This window comes from Pyxicephalus adspersus, chromosome 8, assembly GCF_032062135.1.
Source record: "Pyxicephalus adspersus chromosome 8, UCB_Pads_2.0, whole genome shotgun sequence".
In the NCBI taxonomy this organism is placed as follows: domain Eukaryota; kingdom Metazoa; phylum Chordata; class Amphibia; order Anura; family Pyxicephalidae; genus Pyxicephalus; species Pyxicephalus adspersus.
In genome coordinates this window covers 31253138-31276430 of record NC_092865.1, presented here as the reverse complement: position 1 = coordinate 31276430, position 23293 = coordinate 31253138, and the positions used below count along the sequence as shown (strand labels likewise).

Sequence of the window (23293 nt, the reverse complement as noted above, 5' to 3'; positions counted from 1 at the left end):
GGTCTAAGGCCAGCTATTCTACAGAACTCTAAATCAGCCAAGAGATATTTTAATGCATGTATCACTCTAAGGCAATCTTTATTGTCCTTTCGACTAGCTAATATGAGATGCAGAGTACAAAGAAACTGATTGAATGGAGTGATTTTAGGTAATCCAGTGCGGCAAACCTCAAGGCTTTTTTTTATTAGCCAAGTTCAAATAGAAGCAATGTCAGAACCTGAAGGGAAAACGCATTATTACATACAAGGGAAAATCCTTTTGGTCTTTGTGGTAGTAATTAGTTGCTTATCTTGAAGGGCTGACATTGGTGTATGAACAGTTTATAATAGGACTGTATTGTATGGGAAAATGTTTGCTGTAGCTGAATACCAAGTGGATTCTATTTCAGGTTTGATGTCCATGTTTACAATACAGGTTTTTATTATAGAGATAAGGTGTGCACTAACAAAGTCCTTGGATTAATCAAATAAACCACGTAATGTTTTGTTTCAATGTAAGCAGGTTATGTAACCATTAGTACTTTCACCCTTCTTTGATTTTACACTTAAAAATGATTCTTATACAGGATAACTCTTATTTTTTTTAATTTAAAAAAATGTAAACTCTTGTTTTTTAACCACTTCTGCGTCTAAAGTGATTCTGGTCACAATTTGCAGCTCCTACGGCAAATCTCAGGAGAAAAAAGTAGAAGGTCATTGAACGCTGTCATAGATTTGATATTTGTGCTGCCAGAGCAATTTATTGGCTTTTCATGAGCAGCCAGTACACTGATCCTGATCAGTGTACTGGCTGCTCAGTGTACTGGCCCTTGTAAAGAATGGCTAACATTCCCACCATGGAAAGTTACCATATATGTCAGATTCACTGCTTTAAAATTGACCCCTTGGAGGCTTTTGGCTTTTATTACACTTTGTCAATGGTTCTAAACCAGGACTCCCTGAAACCCCCTGTGTTCTTCTAGAGGTTCATATGGGTTCCACCTGGCATAGCCAGCATTATGTTGCTAATTTTTACAGTCTGTATAGGAGTCTTTTTGACCATCACTGTAAAGCTGCGTACACACGTGCAATTTTTGTCGTTGGAAAGGATCTTTCACGATCCTTTCCAACGACAAGGGAGTGCACGATGCATGAACGGTGCTGTGAGAGGGGAGGGGTAGAGCGACGGAGCGGCACCCTGCTGCGCGCTCTCCCCCTTCCCTTTTATTAGGATCGGCTGTCGTCCATCGTCCGTGGATCCGGCAGGTCGGTCGTCCGGACGATGGACGACACCGACTGTACACACGGCAGATTTTCGCCCGATAATTGGCCGATGCCGATTATCGGGCGATAAAAATCTGACGTGTGTACGTAGCTTAAGGGAGCAGTTCTTTCCACTGACCCCTTGAAAAAACGGCATGGGGCTATGTGCAGAGGACCTGTCGGATCCCAATACTGGATGCCCATATACACTACATGTAAGTTTAAAGTAATAAAGGATTTAATATAATGGAGGAAATTACTACAGGGAACTAGATTTGAGAGCTGATGCTCGTTTCCTATAGATGTGCGTGTTCCAGCTCAGTTGGAATAGAATTACATTGACCTCATTATCTGAATAAATTTCTTGAAAAGAGACTTGTTAAAATAATAATAAAAGCAAATAGCTTGCCAAATGCTTTGAAGCGAAATGTGTACATGACTGCCATAGCTAATAATGAAGATTTGCCTCAGGCCCTGAAACACCTAATGTGTGATTTGTGTGGGCAGAATGACTGTATTAGTATATCTCAATCAAAGCATAGATTGACAAGAAGAGTGCGAGCCGAGCACCAGAGCTGGTAATTAAGTTATGACAGGTGCCCTAATTTCTAAATAAGGTTTGATGTGTTACTACTTGCCTTCTCAAACATCGATTACACGTATACTTGGAGCAGCAGTTCAGTCATAATATTCTGCATCCCATGGGAACATTGGGAATAATGTGAACATTTTAGCACTTTAGTTCTTGATAGAAAAGCTCTCTGGTGTAAAAATATGCTAAAGAAATAGTGATCAGTGGTACTCTGTGCAGATTTATTACAGGTCCAACTTAATATTAGAAATAATGCTTATTTAAAGTGAACAGGGTCTGCTATTGTCCTGCTGTTGATGATCTCAGAATGGGGGAACAAAAGGTCTGAAAAGGAAAAGAAAACTTTTTTCAAAAATACCAGGGACATACAAATAATTTAACATACAACATACAAAAAAGCAACTTTTTTTAAAAGCAAAACAATCAACATCTTTAATTCAATTCATATGCAAAACTTAAAAAACATCAACACAAGACAATAGTGCTTATTAAAAAAAATCAATCATTTGGTAGTCTCAATTTCTTATATATGCCTTAAAACAAAGGCTCAACGCATTTTGAAGACCATAATGTCTGCTTCTTCAGGAGCAAAATAGGGAATATCAGACCTATGTCAAAAAACGAATAAAATACAAATCGCCCCATCCCTATTTGACCTACAGCTGAGAGCAGTAGAGGCACAACGCTTGACTTGGAACAGAAGGATGAAGTTGATCCAACTACGGCAATAGTGAAGTGTATTAAGTAGTGATACATTTTAGGCTAAACACACTTATTTTCAATTCAGCAACTGTGAAGTTTAATTGCTCTTTAATCAAAAGATAGCTGCATATATCATGTGTCTGCACAGGTCCACCCTTCAAACACTAATGGAGGCCTCCTATTGAATTTTATTCATGTCAATCATTTGTGACATAGGTCTGATGTTGCCCTATTTTGATCCTGAAGAATGGTCCACGTTATGACGTTTAGCCTTCTTTTTCAGGACATATGTAGGAAATTGAAACTATTTTGTGTTGATGTTTTTCCTTTTCTTTTCTCTTTTTCTTTTTTTTTTGTATATGTATTGAATTAAAGATGTTTATTGTTTTGCTTTTTTTGAAAAAAAAAGTTGCTTTGTTCTCTGTAAATTGTTTGTATGTTTCTAAAGTCCTTGGTACTTGGTTTTCTTTTCTTTATCTTCTTCAACAAATTGATTGGAATGTGGCATTTATTCATAAGTGTTTGATAAAGTAGAACTTGCAGAAGAAAAATATCTATATTAAAAGGTCTGAAAAGACCCGAAAAGATAGCTTGCCTTAAAGAAAATGTTATTATTTGTCGTTTGTATCTAGATAACTGCCTTAGATGGGAGCAAAGAAAAGTTAATTTTTTGGAATGTAATATGCTTTTGTTTTCTTCAATCTTCCTGGCAAGAATTTAACACTTAACAATCTCCAGTATCCTCTTCACTTGAGGTCTGTGTGTTTAGTATCCTGGAGGAGAATGCCTATTGCTGAAATGAAATCTCGCGAGAATCCTATTTTACAAGAAGAAAAGTCCTAGAATGTCCATACAACATTAAACAATTGCCTATGCAGCACCCCCACTTGGGATAATTGTAGCCAGAGGACTTTTTAGGTTAATAATCTCTTGTTTTCTAGAGATAGAGCAACAACTGTGGTGAGGAGGCATTGGGAGGCATGCTTGCAGGACAGTATTGACCGCAAACAAGAAAATTCTTATGACAGTCTCAGATATAATGGTTCCCTTCTCTATACAATCTGTATTTACGTTCGGTAATACATTTGATTTTTAATTTATGTCATGACATATTAATGAGAAAAAGATCTGATCTGTGGGATAAAATGCAAAATAAAGTTTGTGGAAAGTTGTTGCATGGTCCTTTTCAGTTTCTTTTAGCTAAAATCTGAGTTTTCTAGGCTGGGATTTATCTTGTCAAGTTCCAGAATGATCAGGGAAACAAACTTATTCAGTTTACAGTGGTTTGTGACAAGCTGCACAATGGTTATGTATCTTTCCACGTAGTTTATCTTTTGCTAACATATTTCAGAATACTATATTGGTTATCAATGTTTCGTTTCATTTTTTAGGTGCCAAATTTTTCTATCATTCTCAGTGTATAATGACAATTTTTGTAATTTATTTGTTTAGTTTTGTCTATGTTATGGTTAAAATGTGAAAATTACCTTGTATCTTCGGCATTTATTTGTACCAACTGCAATGCAAGCTGCATCCATTGTGTGGTTGTTATATTGTCAATTTAAATTTCCAGTTTGCGGCAGCATGTCAGTATATGGTTATACATGTTTATTGATGGTATCTCCCACCACATGCTTGTTGAGTCGGTGAAAGTTGTAGTTCTAAGGGGTCAGCATACGTCCAATATTTGTAGCACATAGTTTACCAAGAGTTGGCCATGGGTCACAAGTGTTCGCTGGTAATGGAATACCTCAAATAGCAAAATAGCCAGCTGTAACAACTTAATTTGGTGTATCAGGGACGCATGCTTCATATGTCTAGAAATAGTTAGACGCAACAGGTTACTTCAGTACTTGTTTGCAAGGTTTATATAAGGAACGAACACTGTTTGAAAAGTAAGGGGATGATAGATATATATATATATATATATATATATATATATATATGGACTGTAAGTGCTTCTTATCAAGGTAACTGTTACAGTCAGGTCATTTTCCCTGTTTCTGAGTATTGTATATCATTGTATTACTGGTCTGTTTAACCTTTTGTGGTATACTGCTGGGTTTTAAAGTATTGGTCTTTTTGGTCCAGTGAGACGTGAAGGTTGTACAGGTAGTCCACAAATTAAGGACATCCAACATACGGACGACACCTAGATAAGAACGGGGCTTCCCTGCTTGTTGGTGTGCAGGATGGAGTCTTGATGGGGGGAGGGGGGCGGTTTGCATGACTTGCAGATGAAATCTTTTGCTAAACACAGCTGAGGTTGTGGGTGATCTTAAGAGCTGAACTGATCGGTAACATCTTGTAAGTCTTTAAATGACCAAGACAAACTCTGCAGTTGTTTCTTTTTGCATATCAAAGCACAGCTTGTCCCAGAAGTTAATGAATGTCTAGGCTCCATAAAGTTCTTTTTTTTCTTGCTTTGTGATTATCTCACAGTGAGGATTTTTACATTAACTCACACCATTATGTCTAATAATATGTTGAGACAAACATCTGTCCTAATTGCATTTATTAAAATTGTGTACCTGTTCCGACTTACAAACAAATTCAACTTAAGGACAAACATACAGTCCCCATCTTGTATGTAACCCGGGGACTGCCTATATATGAAGGTGGTGGAGTACTAGATGTGTTCTGTAGGGATAGAGAGGTGTTAATAAGACTCCTTTGTGCTTCTTCCATATCAGTTCATGTTGTATACTTTTATGAAATGTTTCACATATGGCCATGGAAGTTTTAATTTGCTTGGAAGTGTCTATTCTGATGAACTGGTAGGGATAGTACTTAGGTTGGCTTATAACCAGAAAAGAGCTGAGCCTGGTTGTCATTGTAGTGTACATTCACAGCTCAGCGTTTTGCCAGAAACCTAGAGGGACCAGGCGGGTAAGGGGGATATTGCAGGACATCGCCTGTCTATTTCTGCAATCCAACCTAGTCTGATTGTGGATTTATAAAAGTGAAACTTTAGTTCTGCTTTAAGTATGTATCTTGCTGGAGATAACCTTAAATGACTTGGTTGCTTGTGAGATGTATTTGCATTGTAAAAGCAGACCGCAATTCATTATAGAATCCCTAGATGTTGGAGAAAAAGAAAAAACATTTTTGTGGCATAATCTACACAGACAAAAATGAGCTAAATTGGGTTCCCTGCCTGAAGGCACCAATAGACAACAGATTATTGTCTTTCAGAAACCTACCCAAACTGAATAATACCATTGAAAGATATACAAGCACATGAAAGTAGAAAAATAACATTTTAGGAAACCATATGAACAATTTAAAGTCAGGGAGGCTGCCTTGAGTTTTATTCTTTTTCTTGGGTTTTTATGTTCTGTGATGTGATCTAGTGGGTAATCTTTTCTTATCTTGCATAGAAGGTTAAAAGATAACTGAAATTTCCTGTTAACTCCCTCCTAGATCTCTAAATCTAACAGTTCTGGTGGAGATTTCTCCATTCTCAGACAAACATAGCCTAACTGCAGCCAGGCCATATTTGGAGCCTGGATGGAGCTGGCAATTCGTTAACTGTGTGCCAGCTATAGAGGTTAATGGACTCCCCATATTCGGGCTTATTTACCGGCAGGCTGCACATCTCCAGTAGTGGTAGTATTGGTGCCAGCATAGTCTGCATCTGTGGCCTGTTAGAGCTGGAGGTTTATTGGTGAGACATTAAAGGAAGTCATATTTGGGGGAGTTCATTATCAATTATATATGTGTATAATTAAATCATGTTTGGGAGACGCAACCACATTCTAGTTTTAAAAATGCATTTTATTTAAGGTTAGTGTGTGTGTAATACACACACATTACATTACATTACATTATAAAATTCGGGACATCAAAAGGTCTTTTCTTTCAGCAGAACAATAGGCATCCTATACATGTCTTGTATGGTGTCTTTGGCTATTAAAATATTATCACACGAGCTGTTTAAGAATTGAATATGTTACCCTATTATTCATGAAAACCTGTTTTAATAACTTTTATTTTAAATTGTCTCCGAAAAAGGTTATAAAGAAACGTGTTTGATTTTTAAATATTCTGTTTAACAATTATTTGGTACCTAAAATTTCCCTGTGTACAGGATATATTCTGACATCAAAATGCAATGAGAAACTGCACAGGAAATGCTTGGTTTTTAATTAAAAAAGAAAATGATTGCCAGTTTACAGTTATTAGCTAAGTTTATATTTCCCACTTATTTTGTGTACTTTTCCACTGAATCTGTAATGCTGTTTACAGTTCTACTTAGAACTGCAGTAAGAAACATTCATTTAATGTTCTCTCCCCAACCCCCCTTTTAGATGAGCGCAGCACCCGGCACTTTTCAGGGACCACCCGGCTGTTTTAGGGTGGTCGCTGAAAAGTTAGTTCGCAATACAGGGGCCCTGGACAGTTGTAGCATGAGACAAAGATGAGACATTGAAAATTGAGACATACAAAGGGGGTGAACATCGTAAGTTGGAACAAAGTATAGGGGGTGGTAGAAAGCTGATAGAATTCTAGGAGTTACTGGACTCCTACAGCAACAACTAGGATCAACAAGTTTGTCATTTGTTGCCCTGTTTACTTTTTGACCACCCATCTACAGCTTCTTCCCTCCCAGGTTGACAACATTTTCTAGGGAGAACACTGAAAAACTGAATTCAGTGACCCAAAATCCAAGTACAATTTTGGTAAAATCTGCTACATTCCAATCTACCAATTCTTACAGCTTGTTTTCTTTTCTTAAAAAGCAGCTGTAACCTGAACAGAAAAGTCTTCAGTGTTGGACACTTCGGCCCATTTCAGACCCATAGTGAGCCACAGCGGTCTGCCACTGACTACACCATTGTTTGCACGCGGCTGCAGCAGATTGAGGTGCAGTTCCCATATTAGACATTTGCACTGTGGCCATGTGGGGCTTTATGCTATAGGTGTGAAAAGGCATTTATTGTTATGTGGAGTCAGTTGCAGAGGTCTGCCACATTGTGCCACATTGCTTTGTCAGAGCTATCACTTCCCAATCAGTAGGGATTTATCCTTCTGATTAGAGAGCTATAGGTCTGACTCTCTATAGAGATGACATATCGTACATGTTTTGTTTTGATGCACCTGATCAGTATGTTTACTGAAAGTTTGTTGAGCTTTAGGCACAGTTGCAGTGTTTTCTACATCATATTTCTTGTTGTGTTGAGCAGCTTTTTAATACTATATTAATGCACAAACAGTAGCCACTTGTGAGCTTCCATCTTTATTGTGTAGGGATTTTGGTTTTCCCATGATGTTGCTTCTGCTGAATTGTTTTTAGACAACAACATTGCCTTTTTTGAAGCCTGTTTTGTCTCTTTCTCTTTATACATTCTTTCTTCATGTACAGAAATGGATTGCTCCCATTCTGCACAATGTAACCAATATTTCAGTCAATTATTTTCTCTTTTAGAGAGAGGCTGTGAAAAAAAAATTGCTAACTATACATGTGCCAGGCCCATCAAGTAGGCCATGCTCATCCATTTAACATAGCAGCAGACCTATTTGTCATCCTGTTAAGTGTGTCATCTCTGTTTGCAGTTTTTTCCTCCATCAGTAAAACGCAATCTTCATTTAAAGAATGATGTCATTTCATTCCAAGCCAATTCTTATTCCCTCCACTGTGAAATGGAAAATGGTCATGCAGCAAATCGTCAGCTGGGAAAGATAATATTTTTTTCTCTGTTGGATCTGTGAGGCCGCCTGGGTCTTATCTTGTAAACGTTCTTATTCATTTTTTTTCCATTCAATTGGGTGTCAGAGCCACTGTATTTGAAATACTTGTAATCATTATTTGTCCTAAAATTAAAATACCGTATTTTAAAGGAAACCTCTAGTAATTTCCACATCTTATTGGAAGTATGTGTGAGAATTATCTGTTTTTAATTTATATTATCCTGTAATTGTGTTGAAAGCTTGGCTCCTATATTATAGTTTGTAAACTATTTTTTTGTAAACCTTTTTTTTACTTTACACTTGTAGGAGTAAAGGTTAGTGATAACCAAAAAAGATTCCTTTAAAGCAGAACTAAACTGAAAACAAAAAAATCACACTTACCTTTAATCCCACAGATCCCTCAATGGCGCTGGTCCTTTCCACGATCTAGTCCTGCGTCGTCCTGGAATTCCTCTTCGTCCTGGGGCTGAGGAAGCCCCGGGCGCTGCCATCTTTTGTCTTTTCCATCTTCTATTTGTCTTCTTTGCACGTCACCCGAGCTCGCCCTGCCCAGGTGTGAGATCGGGTGATGTAGCCCGCTACAAAGGGGAAAAAAATAAGATCCGATCCCATTGCGCTTACCGCATCTCCTTCCCTTAATAGAAAAAATGCCCATTCTGTGCATATCCCAGGTTGAGGCATGTGCACAAGGAGCATCCAGAGCCTCTTAGGATGATTGATGAAGGTATCCCAGGAGGCTCTGTGCTCCGAATCATTCTTCATCCTTGCGGCAATCAACTCTGAAATGGGAGGTGCTGCACCCTTTTTTCTTAAATCTGTCCCGCTTCCAGGCCTAGGACCAGTGTGATGCTGGGCAGGCAATAGGAAATCTTTGTACCCCGGACTGCCCATGTGGCACATTGTGCTTGTCTGAAGGCTTAATGTGACAGCAATGCAAGATTCAGTAGCAATGTTCACATACTGGTGGACACTGCTCGGAGGTCTGTCTCTATGCATTTCCGCCTCTTAATGAACTGGCAATTGATTTTTTTCTTCTTCTTTACATTAACATAGGGAAGGCATTTTACCAGCCCTCCACACCCAGTTTTGGAACCATTGGTAAAGATCAATAGACCTTTTCATCAGTTTCAACAACAAAAGCCATGATAGATTCCTAAGCTGTTGCTTCTTTTTAATGCAGTTTACGTATTCCTATTTATTAAGTGAGCATTTAAAATGAATAGGTTTTCATTGGGAAAGAATTTAGACTCCTGCAATCAGGGTTAAGCCGCAGAATCTTCTCCTATGCACATCTCACATGTGTTTGTAGTTTTCACATCTGAAATCATCTTCCTCAATCCTGTGTAAAAGATTTAGTGAGATTTGGATTCTTGCCAGTCTGTTTCATTTGTAAGTAAATCCACTGGGAAATATAATCCGTGGAGACAACTGTAGTGTTATTGAAGCTGAATTCCAAGCAAAATACACCACTGAAATATATACAGATAAGTAAACTATGTTTCCTGCCAAAATACTTATAATTCTGTTTTGCCAATCATGGATCCGGGCACCTCTGTCAGATAGCACAGTCAGGTCCTGTCTGCCTATGCAGTTTATTTTGCAGTTGAGACAAACATCCTGGACCTTGCACACCCCAGCCTGTGCTTTATTAGTGGAAGAGCAGCAGCACCCTGATGGGTTCCAGGATTAATGGATATGCATGCTTAATTTGTTACCATTATTTCTTTAAACATCTATATGTATGTTTGTTCTGCACATAAATGTTGGTACACATTGTACCTGTGGCACTGAGCTCATCAATTTTCATTTTGTTTCTCATATATATGTTGTTGTTCTTCCAAATAATTTTAGGCATTGACTCATCCATTTATAGTTGTTTATTTTGCATTATCCATTTGAAATCTCTGGAGAATGCACTATTGCAAAGGACTGTTCATTCTCAAGGGATTTCAAGCTCCCAACTCTTGCCAGAAAAAGTCACCTGAACCGCCTGGTATTTTTTTTTATTTGTCTTATGGGAACGAGGGGCAGCAGCAAATCTGACCTGGAGGTTCCACTTTGGTTTAAACTGCACATCACCCCAGCTGTTCTCCAAATCATAAAGCCTGTATGCATTACCTTAATATTATTATACCTAAATACATAAGAAAATATCTCTGGAAATACACTTCTATTCTGCAGTTATTTCCAAAATAGGAATTGCCAGAATGCTTTATTCCATCCATTAAAACATCCATAAAAACATCCATTGTGTGCTATTCTTATAAAAGAGAGGAAAAATGACTTTAGTTTATATGTATGTATGTATGTATGTGTGTGTGTGTGTGTGTGTGTGTATATATATATATATATATATATATATATATATATAAAATATATTACATCATAGAAAATTAATGTCTTCTAACACCAACTTCTACAGTGATCTAAAAGTAATATATTTTTGGCCAGGAGATAAATTAATTGAAATGTTGAATCATTTTTGGTGTCTTGCAGCAACCAGGAAGAAAAATAATGAAAACATTTCTTAATTTCTAAAAATCTGCAGGTCTCCTCGAAATACAAGTTTATGAAGCATTTAGGTTGCTAACTTTGTATCTTATCCGTCCCTTATTGTGTTGAATGTTAGATTATTTGGTGATCTTAAGCTACATACACACTTCCAATTATTATCGTTGGAAAACGAACGACGAACGTTCATGCACGATATATATGAACGATCGTATAGCACCGATCCTGCACATAGAGTTAACGACACGATCGTTGTTAGATATTGTACACACAATAGATACGATCGTTTGAGCGATAGAGGAACTATGTGCACGACAGGAAAGTGAACGGACGTTCGTTCATCACGCATGCTCTGAACATGGACGATCAACGAACGACCGTACACACGAACGATGTTCAACGATCGTCGTCCAATCCGATCCGTCGGTCCGGTCGTTCGTTTCCAGCGACTTTCCTCGTTCGTCGGCGTCGTTGGTTACTTTTTTACGAACGATTTTTTGCCCAATCGATCGTTCGTCGTTCGATTGGAACGATAAAAATTGGAAGTGTGTACGCACCTTTAGATGTTTGCTGGTTGGAGCAAGGTTTCTGCTATCAGACATGTACTGCCCTGTAGGTAATTTATATTACCTGTGTTCTTTGTCAAACCCGCACTTATTTCCCATTATAGGAATAACAGAAGCCCCGGCTGAATTGTATACAGATCATTACAATCTTCTTTACTAATGGCATAGTATAGTGTAATTTCAGGGAACCCGGTCCTGCCAGCTTTGGCTTGTTGCCATGGAAATGCGTTTTCTGCAGGTAAATGACACTTCTAGTGGTAACAATAGCGCTCCTGCATTACATACTCACAAGTCATCACTTTTATTAGATTTAGGGACTTGTAATTGTGACCTTTTTTGCCACTTAGCTCAATTAGTTATGCTGTAAGTGCTGTTGTGCTGTTTGTGGTGCTTCGGACCTTTACAACTACTTTGGTTTACATTGGTATATGAATATTAATCTAAAAAAGTTCTTAAAACAGAGATCACATGACCAGATGCCTAGGAAAGCAGCCTACAGCATTATTGCTATGAGTATTATTGTATCCCTCCACTATTCCATTGGGGTTTGGATGGTATTCTTGTGCATATCTACTTTCATTGGTTGCGCTTTTATGAAATGTTCAAAAAACACATTAATTAATTGTCAAATTACCCCAAGTATGTTAGGGGCATTAAATTGTGACTGGTGCTGTATAAATACTGATAGTGTATAACATACCTAATCGTATAAACTCAACTAAAGGTTGGATTTAAATGTAGATCTGTATAAATTATAATAGGGCAAACCATGCTTTAATTTCCCTTTAAGCAGATGGAAGTTCTGTAGAAATGGTTTCCCGTGCATTATAATCTGTGACTTTGCGTGCATTGTGCAGATATTGTGGTAAAGCCTATTAGAAATTCATATCTTTTCCAGGATTACTAGCACAGAGCCAACACGCGAATACTGTTGCATTATTAATTCCCTCTTACAGTAACTGTGATAAATGTAGATACCGATATCTGTTCTCCATAACCCTCCTAAAATAAAAAATCATTTGTGGCCCTGTGAATAAATTTAGTGTCCCTTTCCAGAGGCTGTCCTGCAGAATTTAGCGACAGGAAAAAACATTGCGCATTAGTAATGTTCCCTGTCAAGCGGATGACAAACCCGCCGTAAATTCTTTTTGTTCGTAGCGGAATATCCAGCAGACCTATTTTATCGATAACTGTCCACTGATATAGATTACTTCAAATTATTTCTTGCTGTTAACTATAAAAAAGACTCCTTCCAGAATAGGACTCATTAATTAGAATGCAGTTAAACAAAGTGAGCAGTCCAAGGTTATTGAATGATACACATCTATGTAAATAATAAGGTAGCCTATACCTGAAACTAGGTAATGTGCCATTAGTGCTTTGCAGTGTCTTAAGGGTTAAATGGGCTTTCAGCAATGTTATGTGGCCAAAAAATTATTTCAGCTGACTACCCGATTTGTCCATCAATTAATATTTTCTACCTTGATCACAGGGGCATGTTTATAAGATGACATCTATATCTATAGGCAAAGTCTTATTACTGGCAGACTCAATTTATGTATGGTACTGGGGTTATACCAAGCTGCCTGTAACCCAGTTTTTGTTCTTTCATATGTATATGTACCATTCACAGCAGAAGCACTGAAATTGTTCACGCTCTCTTAGCATCTCTCATTCCCCTGCCCGCCTCTCCCAGCAGTCACTCCACAGCATTCTAATCTCCAAGCAGCAGGTTCTCTAGAAGGAGAGAAGGACTTCTGCTGGGAATGTGAGGATATATCTCTCCGCAGTGCCTGCAGCTACATAGATCAGTGAGGGTTGTAAAGCTAATTCACTATTTTTTTAAAGAATACAAATACTTGAATGTTTGTAGTCTAGCCACAGGCTTACTTTAAGCAGCAGGGTGTTGCTTTCCCTCACCTTGTGCACCTCATTTTCTTTGCACAGTCATAAGAACTGGGAATTATGTATTTATTTCCGTATTGTTGGTGTTCAATTAAATTGACTTGGTGTTTTCATCTAGTTTTCAACTCAGTGGTAATTTGTAATGTTTGTTGATGTCAGTGCCTTGCTTTTCTTAAACGCATCTAGTAAATTATCAAGGAGGGGTGATCACCCTGTAGGCTAAAAACATTATCATTTGTTTGAGGAAGTTATTACAATTATATTGTGGATTTTACTATTTTATGTAAGAATTGATTTCATGTTTTATTTTGTTTCCAAGTTATCCAAATTGGTAGTCTTAGCAGGTTTGTTTTTGACTTGAAATTATTATGCATCCTTTTTTGGCATTGTTAACATTATTTTTTATTGTTCACTTTATCATGTATTTTTGTTAGTAGATTTCTACATTGCTTTCGTTGTTTTCCCAGTTGTTGACTTTATTTATTAAGCTTCTCTCTACTTCACAAGATCTCTTCTATTCCATGTATGGTATTGTTTTTGAGTTGCTTTTACATGTAATTTGCTTCTTGGCTGGGACTACACTTGGTTAAATAGAGATCATCAGGAGTGCCATGCATTTCAAGAGGGGAAAAATGACATTAGAGATGATTTATTGCTCACAAAAGACAGCCTGTTACTTTTTATAGTGAGCTTTGCTTATCAGTGTACCTGACTTGATGTACATTATGATGTTTAGGTTAATATACTGATGTATAGGTTACTGTGGCTTTCTGCAGTCTGTCGGTTTTTTTTTTCTGCTTGCACACCGCTAACACAGAGCACCAGGTGTGCCCTATGGTGTGTGAAGATTATTTACTGTTTTAAGCCTAAACTTATGATTCATTTTTATTTTCTAATTGTGTGTTGGCATTCTCTCTGAATAGCAGCTTGAAAGTTAGTAGTTTAATAATGACCACCTCTAGGTTTAGAACCAAGGTCAGGTTCTGATTGTTCTTGATCCTTTTGAAAAAAACTTGTTAGATCGATGTAGGAAAAAATGAGAGAATATCTCTGTAGGGACCCAACAGCAATTGACACATTTCAGTAAAGTGGAAGGTACTCAAACCTTTCCATTCCCATCCCATAAGTCGAGTTCTTGCCCATTGTGTTCATAAAAGTTTTGCCTTTTAATCCCTAGGAAAATTAAATGTATCTGACCCAGCATTTCTCAACCTAATCAACATGGGGGAACCCTTGAAATAACTTTCAGGTCTTGGGGAATTCTTGCTTTACTTACTCTATTCAAAGCTCACAGTACAGTAGCTGGATAATCAGTAGTAAGAAGACCTCTTTTATTGCTGGCTACTTTGAAGAATGTCACATTATAACCAAAATGGACCCCGGTGAACCAGGATAGCGCACGTACACACCATGCATTTAGATGAGAAGCTTTCAACCTCAGGATCCTATTTAAATCCTCTCTTTTCCTTTTTTTCTTTCCATGTTGGGAGAATCAAATAAAGTTGGCAGTCTACTGTATTTGCATTCTTGCATTATACATACCAGTACATATTGAATTTCGATTCTAATTGGAAAAACAAGGAGGATTCTGTGCAAAAAACATTTTATATATGCCAATACACCTTGTTATAACTCCACTACCTGGGTTTATTTTGATTAGGGTTTAGCACTCTCCCTGTCCTGGTTCCTTCCACCTAAAAACAGGTAATACAGCCATTTGACTCAGGATCTGGCAAATTATCATCTATTTGTCTCCACCATTAAACTCCTGATGAAGGGGTTTATCTGTGAAACGCGTAGAAATATACATTTGAGGTCATATTAACTTCTTGAAAGGAATTATATGTACACTGTGAAATTGATAATATGTATTGAAATTATGTGATATTATTATCGAATGACCTCATAATAGGTGGATAATATATTGACTTTTTCTATTATTGTAATTGTGATGCTGGAATTTTATCAATGTGGGCATAATAAAATACTAAATGTAAGAATTTGAATATTTTATTCAATTAAGATGCATGCCTAAAAATTCCAGATATTAATACAGAATTATTTGTAAAAAATTCTCTGGCAGATAGTAAAAAGGGTTCTGGCAAAATTTTTCTTTGAGGAACCTAATTTAATAGTACATGTAATGCTGTGCATAGCATAGACAAAGGGCAGGAACGTTGTACGTTTAACAGAAATATATTTTTCAGAACTCATGTCATTAATGTAGTAATGTTTTGGCCTTCTTTCTATCCACAAGTCTGCAGAGTGGTAATATTATTAGACCTAAGAGCACTTTTACCATGCATGCTCCTTAGTAAAATAGTCCAACATGACTGTAGTTGTCTCCCTCCTTTTTGGCGATAGCCAATGTGGAGTGAGAGGAAAGCCTCCATAACTTCCTTCTGTGTTGTGTCCAGTGATCTCTCATAACAAAGATGAAAATTTGTTGACCTTATTCACTGCATGCTGGTTGTTATTAAGGGAAATTAACACTATTGGGGATCCCTGCACAACCATGGGCGTAGTGATCCACAGGGACTTCCACTGTATTGCTGTTAAGTTCCACACTAGCTTTATTCTAGTTTTATGTTCTTTTTAAGCTTGAATTGGCAAGACATTCCATTGAATCTTGAAGTTGTAAGTAAAGTTTGATTTTTGAAATAAACACACACACACACACACACACACACACACACATAACAGGTGAAGGTCTTTGTAATGAAGAATTGTCTTTACAATACATGAACAGTTCACCTAAGTAGTTGCTTTAGCTAAGCATGATTTATCTGCCCTTGCGAATAGCAGCTCCCTTGGTCTTGTTGCTGCCATTTTTATTGTTAGCAGGATGCTCTTACCATGTGTAAGTAAAAAACAGGATGTGTTTCCAAGCTAGACATTTCTGCTGGATTATAGCAATACTGTAGGGGGCTTGAGTAATTGGTATTAAATCACAATGTGTGCATGGAGAAAGAGAACATTGTCCGATTTGTTTTATTTAGTCAGTTTATTTCTCAGAAGTGCACTGCTGGAAAAATATTGATTCCTCTTTAAATCGCACGTAGTTACTTCAGAAGTAATTTAAGTGGTATTTGACACTCCTCATTACATCTCTAAGTGCTAACAGCCATTGTGTTGTGTCCAGAGGCTGTTAGTTCTTTGCCTTCGATCCAGTTTCATATTTAAGAAGCACTAAAGAATGATGTGCAGAAATTGTGTCCAGGGGATACAGCTTGATTATTGCAGTACTGTAGCCTGATGTAGTTCCATTGTATTAAAGGTCCCAGTCTCTCTGTTTGGATCCAACCTAAAATTCTGAGTATCTGTTGTATGGTATTGTCCTGTGATCCGTCAGATATTCGTGTGGACATCACAAAAGATGGCTACGGTGGCCAGCCACAAGCATATACAGTCTAGGTGTCCAGACATCTATCTGTTCTCTATCTTAATGGAGCATTAGGCTTTAACCTGTCACTAAGTCAACAAGCAGAAACTAAAAACTTGGTGAAATGATTCTGGAGGAATGGATCTATATGAGCTAAAGATATTGATGAGGTGGAAAAAGAAGACCAAAAGGCTTTAAATACCCTAATTATCTATTCAAAGTTTTTGTCTTGCCACCTCCTAGGAAATACAATATATATAAAAAATAATGACGTTTCTTAAGGCTGAACTACTATAGAAAATTTTCAATTTCAGAGAATTTACAAATACAATTGACATTGGTAGCTTCTGACGCATTTCACAGGAGACCTGCTTCTTCGGGGAATTTAGCATACACACATAGTACAAAAACAAAAATAAAGAAAAATCTTCAATCTCATATAAAAATATTTTTATGCCACCTATATACAAGTGAACATATTTATATATTGATCAAAAAGCATTTTATATATACCCATAGGGTATGTCATAATTGTACATCAGTAGAGAGGGAAATTTGTTGAACCAGATATCAAACGGAAACAAATGGCAAATGTTTAACCAAAAGGGGCAATTTACTCTTGTATCATCAGGGAACATCCTATAGTATTCGAAGATTAGTTACCTAAAAGGATTTTAAGTTTCATGCTATATATATATATATATATATATATATATATATATGCCAAAATCCACACACATTTATAGAAGAGAAGCTCAGGTCCTAAAGAGTATGCCAACCTTTTATTTATTATTAGTATTGCTTTTAACTTTTTACAGTTTTCTTTAGCATTTTTTTAAATCAGTTGCATAGTTTCATAGTTGAACATGCTACCAGTAATAGCATGTTCCCTTGCTGATTACACTAAACTCTATATTAGCAGTTAGCAGCAGTTTTGTCAGTTTGATGTGCAAGCCCTTCCAGTTGGCCTTTGGGTTTCCTATTTTATAGACCGTACAACAATCAGTTGAAGTAGCATGTGGAGCAAGCCAACAACAATGCTGATGACCCAAACATTCTCTTTAAGATATAAAATTGAATGAAGCCTAATGGATAATAACAACACTTTCTCTCTGTGGTGGTTAGTAGGTTAGTAAGATGATCATAAGCCACTTAGTAGGTTTGGAAGACTGGGAAAGCTGCCATACACTGCATTTTCAGTAGTTCTGATGTTTATTTTGATTAAAACATTAAATGTAATCCAAATCTATTGAAAACTGGGGCATTCATATATTTCTGTGATTTCTTATAATAAGCATGTTCTTTATAGCTTTTATGTAGCTAATATATCCTGTTTTTGCAATCTATATTTTTTGTTAAACAATCCTTTCTACTAATAATATTGTATCTAAATATTAAAAAAATGTCACTCCAGCCCACCTCAGGCATCCCTAGCGGCAGCTTTTGTCACTCATACAAAACCTAAAATAATGTCAGTATGGCGCACCATTACGTTTCTTTGGGCCTTTGCCTGATCCAGATCTATTAGGAATTCATTTAACGTGCTTCCCCCACCACCACCACCTCATTTTAGTGCTGTTTAACTTAAAGGCTACAAACCATAATGAAAAGAAAATATATGCCAAACGGATTTGTAATTGGGCACCAAGCTGTACATAATAAATGACAATCTGCTCTCCTGTGGGGTAGAAATTACTGGGTAAAATGTCACAATGTACTTGCCTAGTGAAAAAGTGCATTATAAAGTTCAAGGCGCTGTTTACATTTCCCTGCTTCTTGCAAAGGCTGACATTTCACGTGTGCAACTTATTTTGAAGGCATTTGTTATGACACATGGGCTTCCTTTTAATGCTCTGCGTTTGGACTGTTGGGAAATAATCTTTGTCACAGGTCTAAAAGGATGATACAAGACCAGCTCTGTTTAATTTACTTTTTACATTTATTTTAACAATATTTTTTTATTCCTAAATACAATAATTAAGGAAAAAATAACAAACTGAAAGTTAAGTTTCTTTTACGATCCTTTCCAACGACTAAGGACTGCACGATGCATGAGCGAGTGCTGTACATACAGCTCCATTCTGCTCTATGGAGAGGGGAGAGTGACTGAGCGGCACCCCGCTGCACTCTTTCCTCCTTCACTTCTATTACAATCGTTCGTCATCGATCATCCTTGGATCCGCCAGGACGGTTGTATGGACGAGGAGTGCTGTACACATGTAGGATTCTCATCCGATATCGGCCCTGAGCTGATTATCAGACGAGAACAATTGCACGTGTGTACCTAGCCCAAGTTGTTTTCCACAATGATATGTAATGATATGTTTGAAAAGTGGCAGCCCAGGCAGGTTTGGCATAAAGCTTGGTGTGCAGCTTTGGTGGTCCCATTTGTATAATATGGAGTGTCTAGGACTGAGAGGGGGAACTGGGGGGGTAAACACTATTAAAAAAGACTTTTGCGCAAAACTCCACATTAGATTGTTGATTGTCAGCTTCTTTTGCAGTGCCCTGACTTTGCTTGCACAGCTTTTTGTGATGTGGCCCTCTACTTACGTATGCATAAATTGCTATTATTTTTGACATATAAATGATGGCATTCATTCATACTTAATTTATGTTTCCTACTTGCTTGGTTTATATATTGTTCTTTTACACAGAAATAGCGATGTGACTAGACTACAATGGTTTCAGCTGTCTTGGAACATTTCTGTGGAGTGACTGTTCATTGTCCCTATTGTTCTGTAGTTAGAGGGAAATTTCGGGTGGTATAAATAGTCACTGGGTGGTTGTCTTCTTCAGATCTCTTAGTGGTTTAGATATGTAACCATGTTTGGTCTATTTTCCCAAGCAACAAAACATTCAGTTACTTAGGATAACCGGACCATGTATGGAATGAAGTGCTAGTAAGCATTGAACACGCATTCACTTGTAGAATCTTGGGTGAAAACTTTGCTATAAATTTGTGCTACTACATATGCTACAAAGCGCAACTTTAACTGCCAAATGAAAAAAAGGAGGCTTTATGGAACAGTATTCTTAGAAAAGACTGACTGATAACTCCATAGCCTTCTATCTAGGCCTGCCATACACTGTATGATATTCTGTCAGTGCTTGCATGCAACAAGGAGTCTTGAGGTTGGTCAAAACAGATCAGAAGGAACAGTTAAATGAAATCTGCCATAAGGGAAAATCATAGCCTGTATTTCCTGGTGTCCTTGTTAAAGGCTGGCTGTACTTCAAACTCTTTTCCTATCATAGTTTAGGGCATTGACCCAGGCCGGATATGCAGTAAGTGAAGAAAAAGGTCTGCCTCTGCAGGTTTTGGGAGTTTGGGGAGACCTATGTAGCCCCTGTAAAGTAGCCCCAACCTCTCCAATCCCCATTACATACCAGCTGCCATACCTGGAGTTCTGAGGTCATTTCTAACCTAGATAACCTGACCTGACATACTAATGCTGACTTGGAAGCAGGTAAAGTGTAAATTGTATTGATAGGGCTTATGGAGTTGGTGTTTCAACACCAAAATTAGAGCTTTCATATGTTCAGGTTTTTTATATGCATCTGAGAAAGTTAATAATGTATTGTCAACCAAAGCAAGGGTCTTATTTTCTGAAATTGAAATTAAACCTGTCTATGCTATATTGAAAAAAATATTCTGGAGAGTCATTGTATGCTGTCAGTCTTGAGACAGCGGCTCCATCCACTGGGACTGAGTGTTGAGTATTGCAGATTACACTAAACACCTCTCAGGTGAATTGTATTTCAGTTCGCAACGTGTGGCATTGGGTCCCTGGAGGGAATATTCCTAATAAAGTTACTCTATACAGAGAAGTGCTAATAGGTTTGTTTACTTCTTCTTAACAGGCAGCCTTGTATTTATTATGAGCATTTTTTATGCAGTTGGGGTGCCATTCTTGCCTCAACATGAACTGTTAAAGGAATAATAAAGTGAAACTGTTAGGTTCCGCTTTGGTTGTGTTTTTTTTTATAATTTGAGGTTAGGAATATACTTACCTTTGCCATCTGCTTCCTGACTTCTCCAGCACCTATAAGACATCTTCATCCTGTGGCAGAACTGTGGTTGGGAAATTATCGTGTGTATCAGTCTGCTTTATGACATATTAAGGAATCCAACTGGTTGGGGAAGGGAAAGTCAATATCCAAAATGGTATTTTTCCTGACAGTCACTTTGTTCTTTTAAGACACATGATGCTATGTAATCCCTTTGAGTGCCCCTTAAGTGCTGGAAGATATGACAACCCCTTTGCTTTTCACCTCTGTGGGGTTTGCCTGATATACATTAATCTGTGGGCATGAATTCTACTTGATAGGGGGTCGTATTTTTTCCAAAGGTAATTCTTCAAGGCCCTCCATTATACCATTGGGAGTAAAGTGAGATCTGACTGGCCAATTGGCAAGAAAATAACACTGCCCCATGGTTGGAAAGAGAGCCAATTACACACGTCTCATACATGGAAGTACTTTAAGGGATTTATAAATGAAAGAATTGGGAAATCCTAATTCTGAAATCCTTCTTGGAATTGGAATTGGAGTTGGAATTCAGTGATTTGCTGCCCTTGTGTACATTGATGTAATATTATTCATGTAATGCCAAGTTTTTTTTTTTTCTTTAATGTGCCTTTGTTCTTTTTCAGAGAGGGCAATCGCTCGCCATGAAGTACGAGAAATAGAACAGCGCCACTCCTTGGATGGCTCCCGGCAAGAAATGGCTCTTGATGAGGATGATGACATTTTGATTATTTACAACAGTGTTCCTAAGACTGCCAGCACCTCCTTTACAAATATTGCGTATGATCTGTGTGCTAAAAACAAATATCATGTACTTCACATCAACACAACCAAAAATAACCCTGTGATGTCTCTTCAAGACCAGGTAAGATTTCAGTCCCCACAGATTACCTTTGTCCCCACTTTCTTTATAAATACAGGCTGCAATGGCACTTGTGTTGGGGGGGGGGGGGGGATACTTTTGGCAGCAAGTGAAAGTTCAGTTTTAATGATTATATATATATATATCTAGGAAAGGCAGTGGTTGCTTTTCCTAGAGCCACTTTTGATGGGTACCAAATAGTGAACTGATGAGAGCGGGTACGGGTGCCTAAATCTCAGTGTTGTCCGTTGGCAGGCTAGCCTTTGTGGTTGGATCCAACAGAAGAGCTACTGGACCACAAACTGCTAAATCTAACCTAATGCTGGTCTGGAAAGAAAGGTATCAGAATACACTGTGTATTGCAGCCATGCTAGCCCTTTATGAACCAATGACAGCTGTATGTAGTTAAAACATGAAACAACGGCATTCACTATAAGTAGGGGGAATCCTTAACATGGTGGCAGATTTTAATTTAAGGTAGGTAATACAGATTGTTCAGAAGTAATGGGAAGAGACTCAGCTGTGAGTTCCTGCACTTTGTGCATCTGTAGTATTCTGGTAACAGTCAAGATGTTGAGCGAAAGATAGGGATCAGTAGGGAGAATTCTATGGGGGGGTGTCTGGTTTCCCCCATCATGGATTATAAATTACACAGTGTTAGTACCCTCTCATTCTGGGGCATAACTATAAATCAGTGAACCCCCCAGTAAAACTTTGAATGGACCACACCCCCTAGAAGAGAGGAACTTTTTTTTGCTTGTGTGCTGCTAAAAGTTGGATTCAAGGTCCTCACAGTGATAGTTACAAGTCTGCACACATGCTTTAACACTCATACTCTAAACACAGCTACGCTAACACAATTTTGTACTAAACAATCACTCTGTCTTGTTGGAACCCTCAACTTCATCCTTTGCTGCTTATCCCCCATGCTGTTCTTGCTCTCCTGTGGCTTGAGGCTTCTCTCCACTGCCCACCAGCCATAGCTGTCTGTGGCTCCTATTCCATTTTCACAAGGAGCAGAGCTAAATCTAACACATGGGGCCAGATAAAGTCATTAGGGCATTGGCAATACAATCTTCTTTCCTCTCGTAATGCTGGCAAACAAAAAGAGGAAAAAGAGGCTGCAGGCAGCCATGGGTGCCTTTCAAGCAGCAACAAATGTTGGGTCCCCCTCCCTGATCCTTCTGGTGAAATGATGATAGTAACACCTTGATCACATTATTGACGTTTAGAGAAATTTTGTAAATTTGTATTCTGTTGTCCTCTGTGACATGAAGATTTCTGCAAAAGTTGCCCTTTAGAGACTATTTTTTAATGCTATATATAGACATATTTATGTAAGTGTTGGGCTGCAGCCGATGCAGTTCGGTCACAATATTGTTCTATGGAAGTTAATAATTGCCTTCTTTCCCCTGCGAACCTAACCTAGTTTACTGTCTTATGTGAAGTCTATAAAAATAAATCCTTGGTACCCAGGAACATACCGGCTCCTGAGACTTATGATCACTTGACTGAACACATCATCCAATCAGATTGTTATCAAAGCTCTCCTTGAGCTCGCAGTCTAATCAGCTGCAGGTACAACATGAAAACGGCTGCGTTACAGTGCTGCAATATCTTTGTAATCGGCCTTTAAAACCTGGCGTTTTAGCAATTTTTTTTTCTGTGCCTAAATCCGAAGCCCAAATGTATTATATTTGGGGGAAAAATATGACCTACCATCAATTAAGTTAGTTAATTAGCATCTGAAAAAGCAGCATGATTTTAATTGTTATTTGTGATGTTTAAAATGTGAAGTGACTATTTTCCTCC

The 23293-nt window shown here is 37.8% G+C and overlaps 1 protein-coding gene across 1 annotated transcript in view; it reads left to right on the top strand.

Annotated features, from left to right (window-relative positions):
* The window catches only part of HS2ST1 (heparan sulfate 2-O-sulfotransferase 1), a 96704-nt gene that overhangs the window by 42370 nt on the left and 31041 nt on the right, over positions 1 to 23293 (top strand). The window contains exon 2 of the mRNA XM_072419921.1: positions 21246 to 21484. Coding sequence (XP_072276022.1) covers positions 21246 to 21484 — 239 coding nt within the window. The remainder of the gene's footprint in view (positions 1 to 21245; positions 21485 to 23293) is intronic.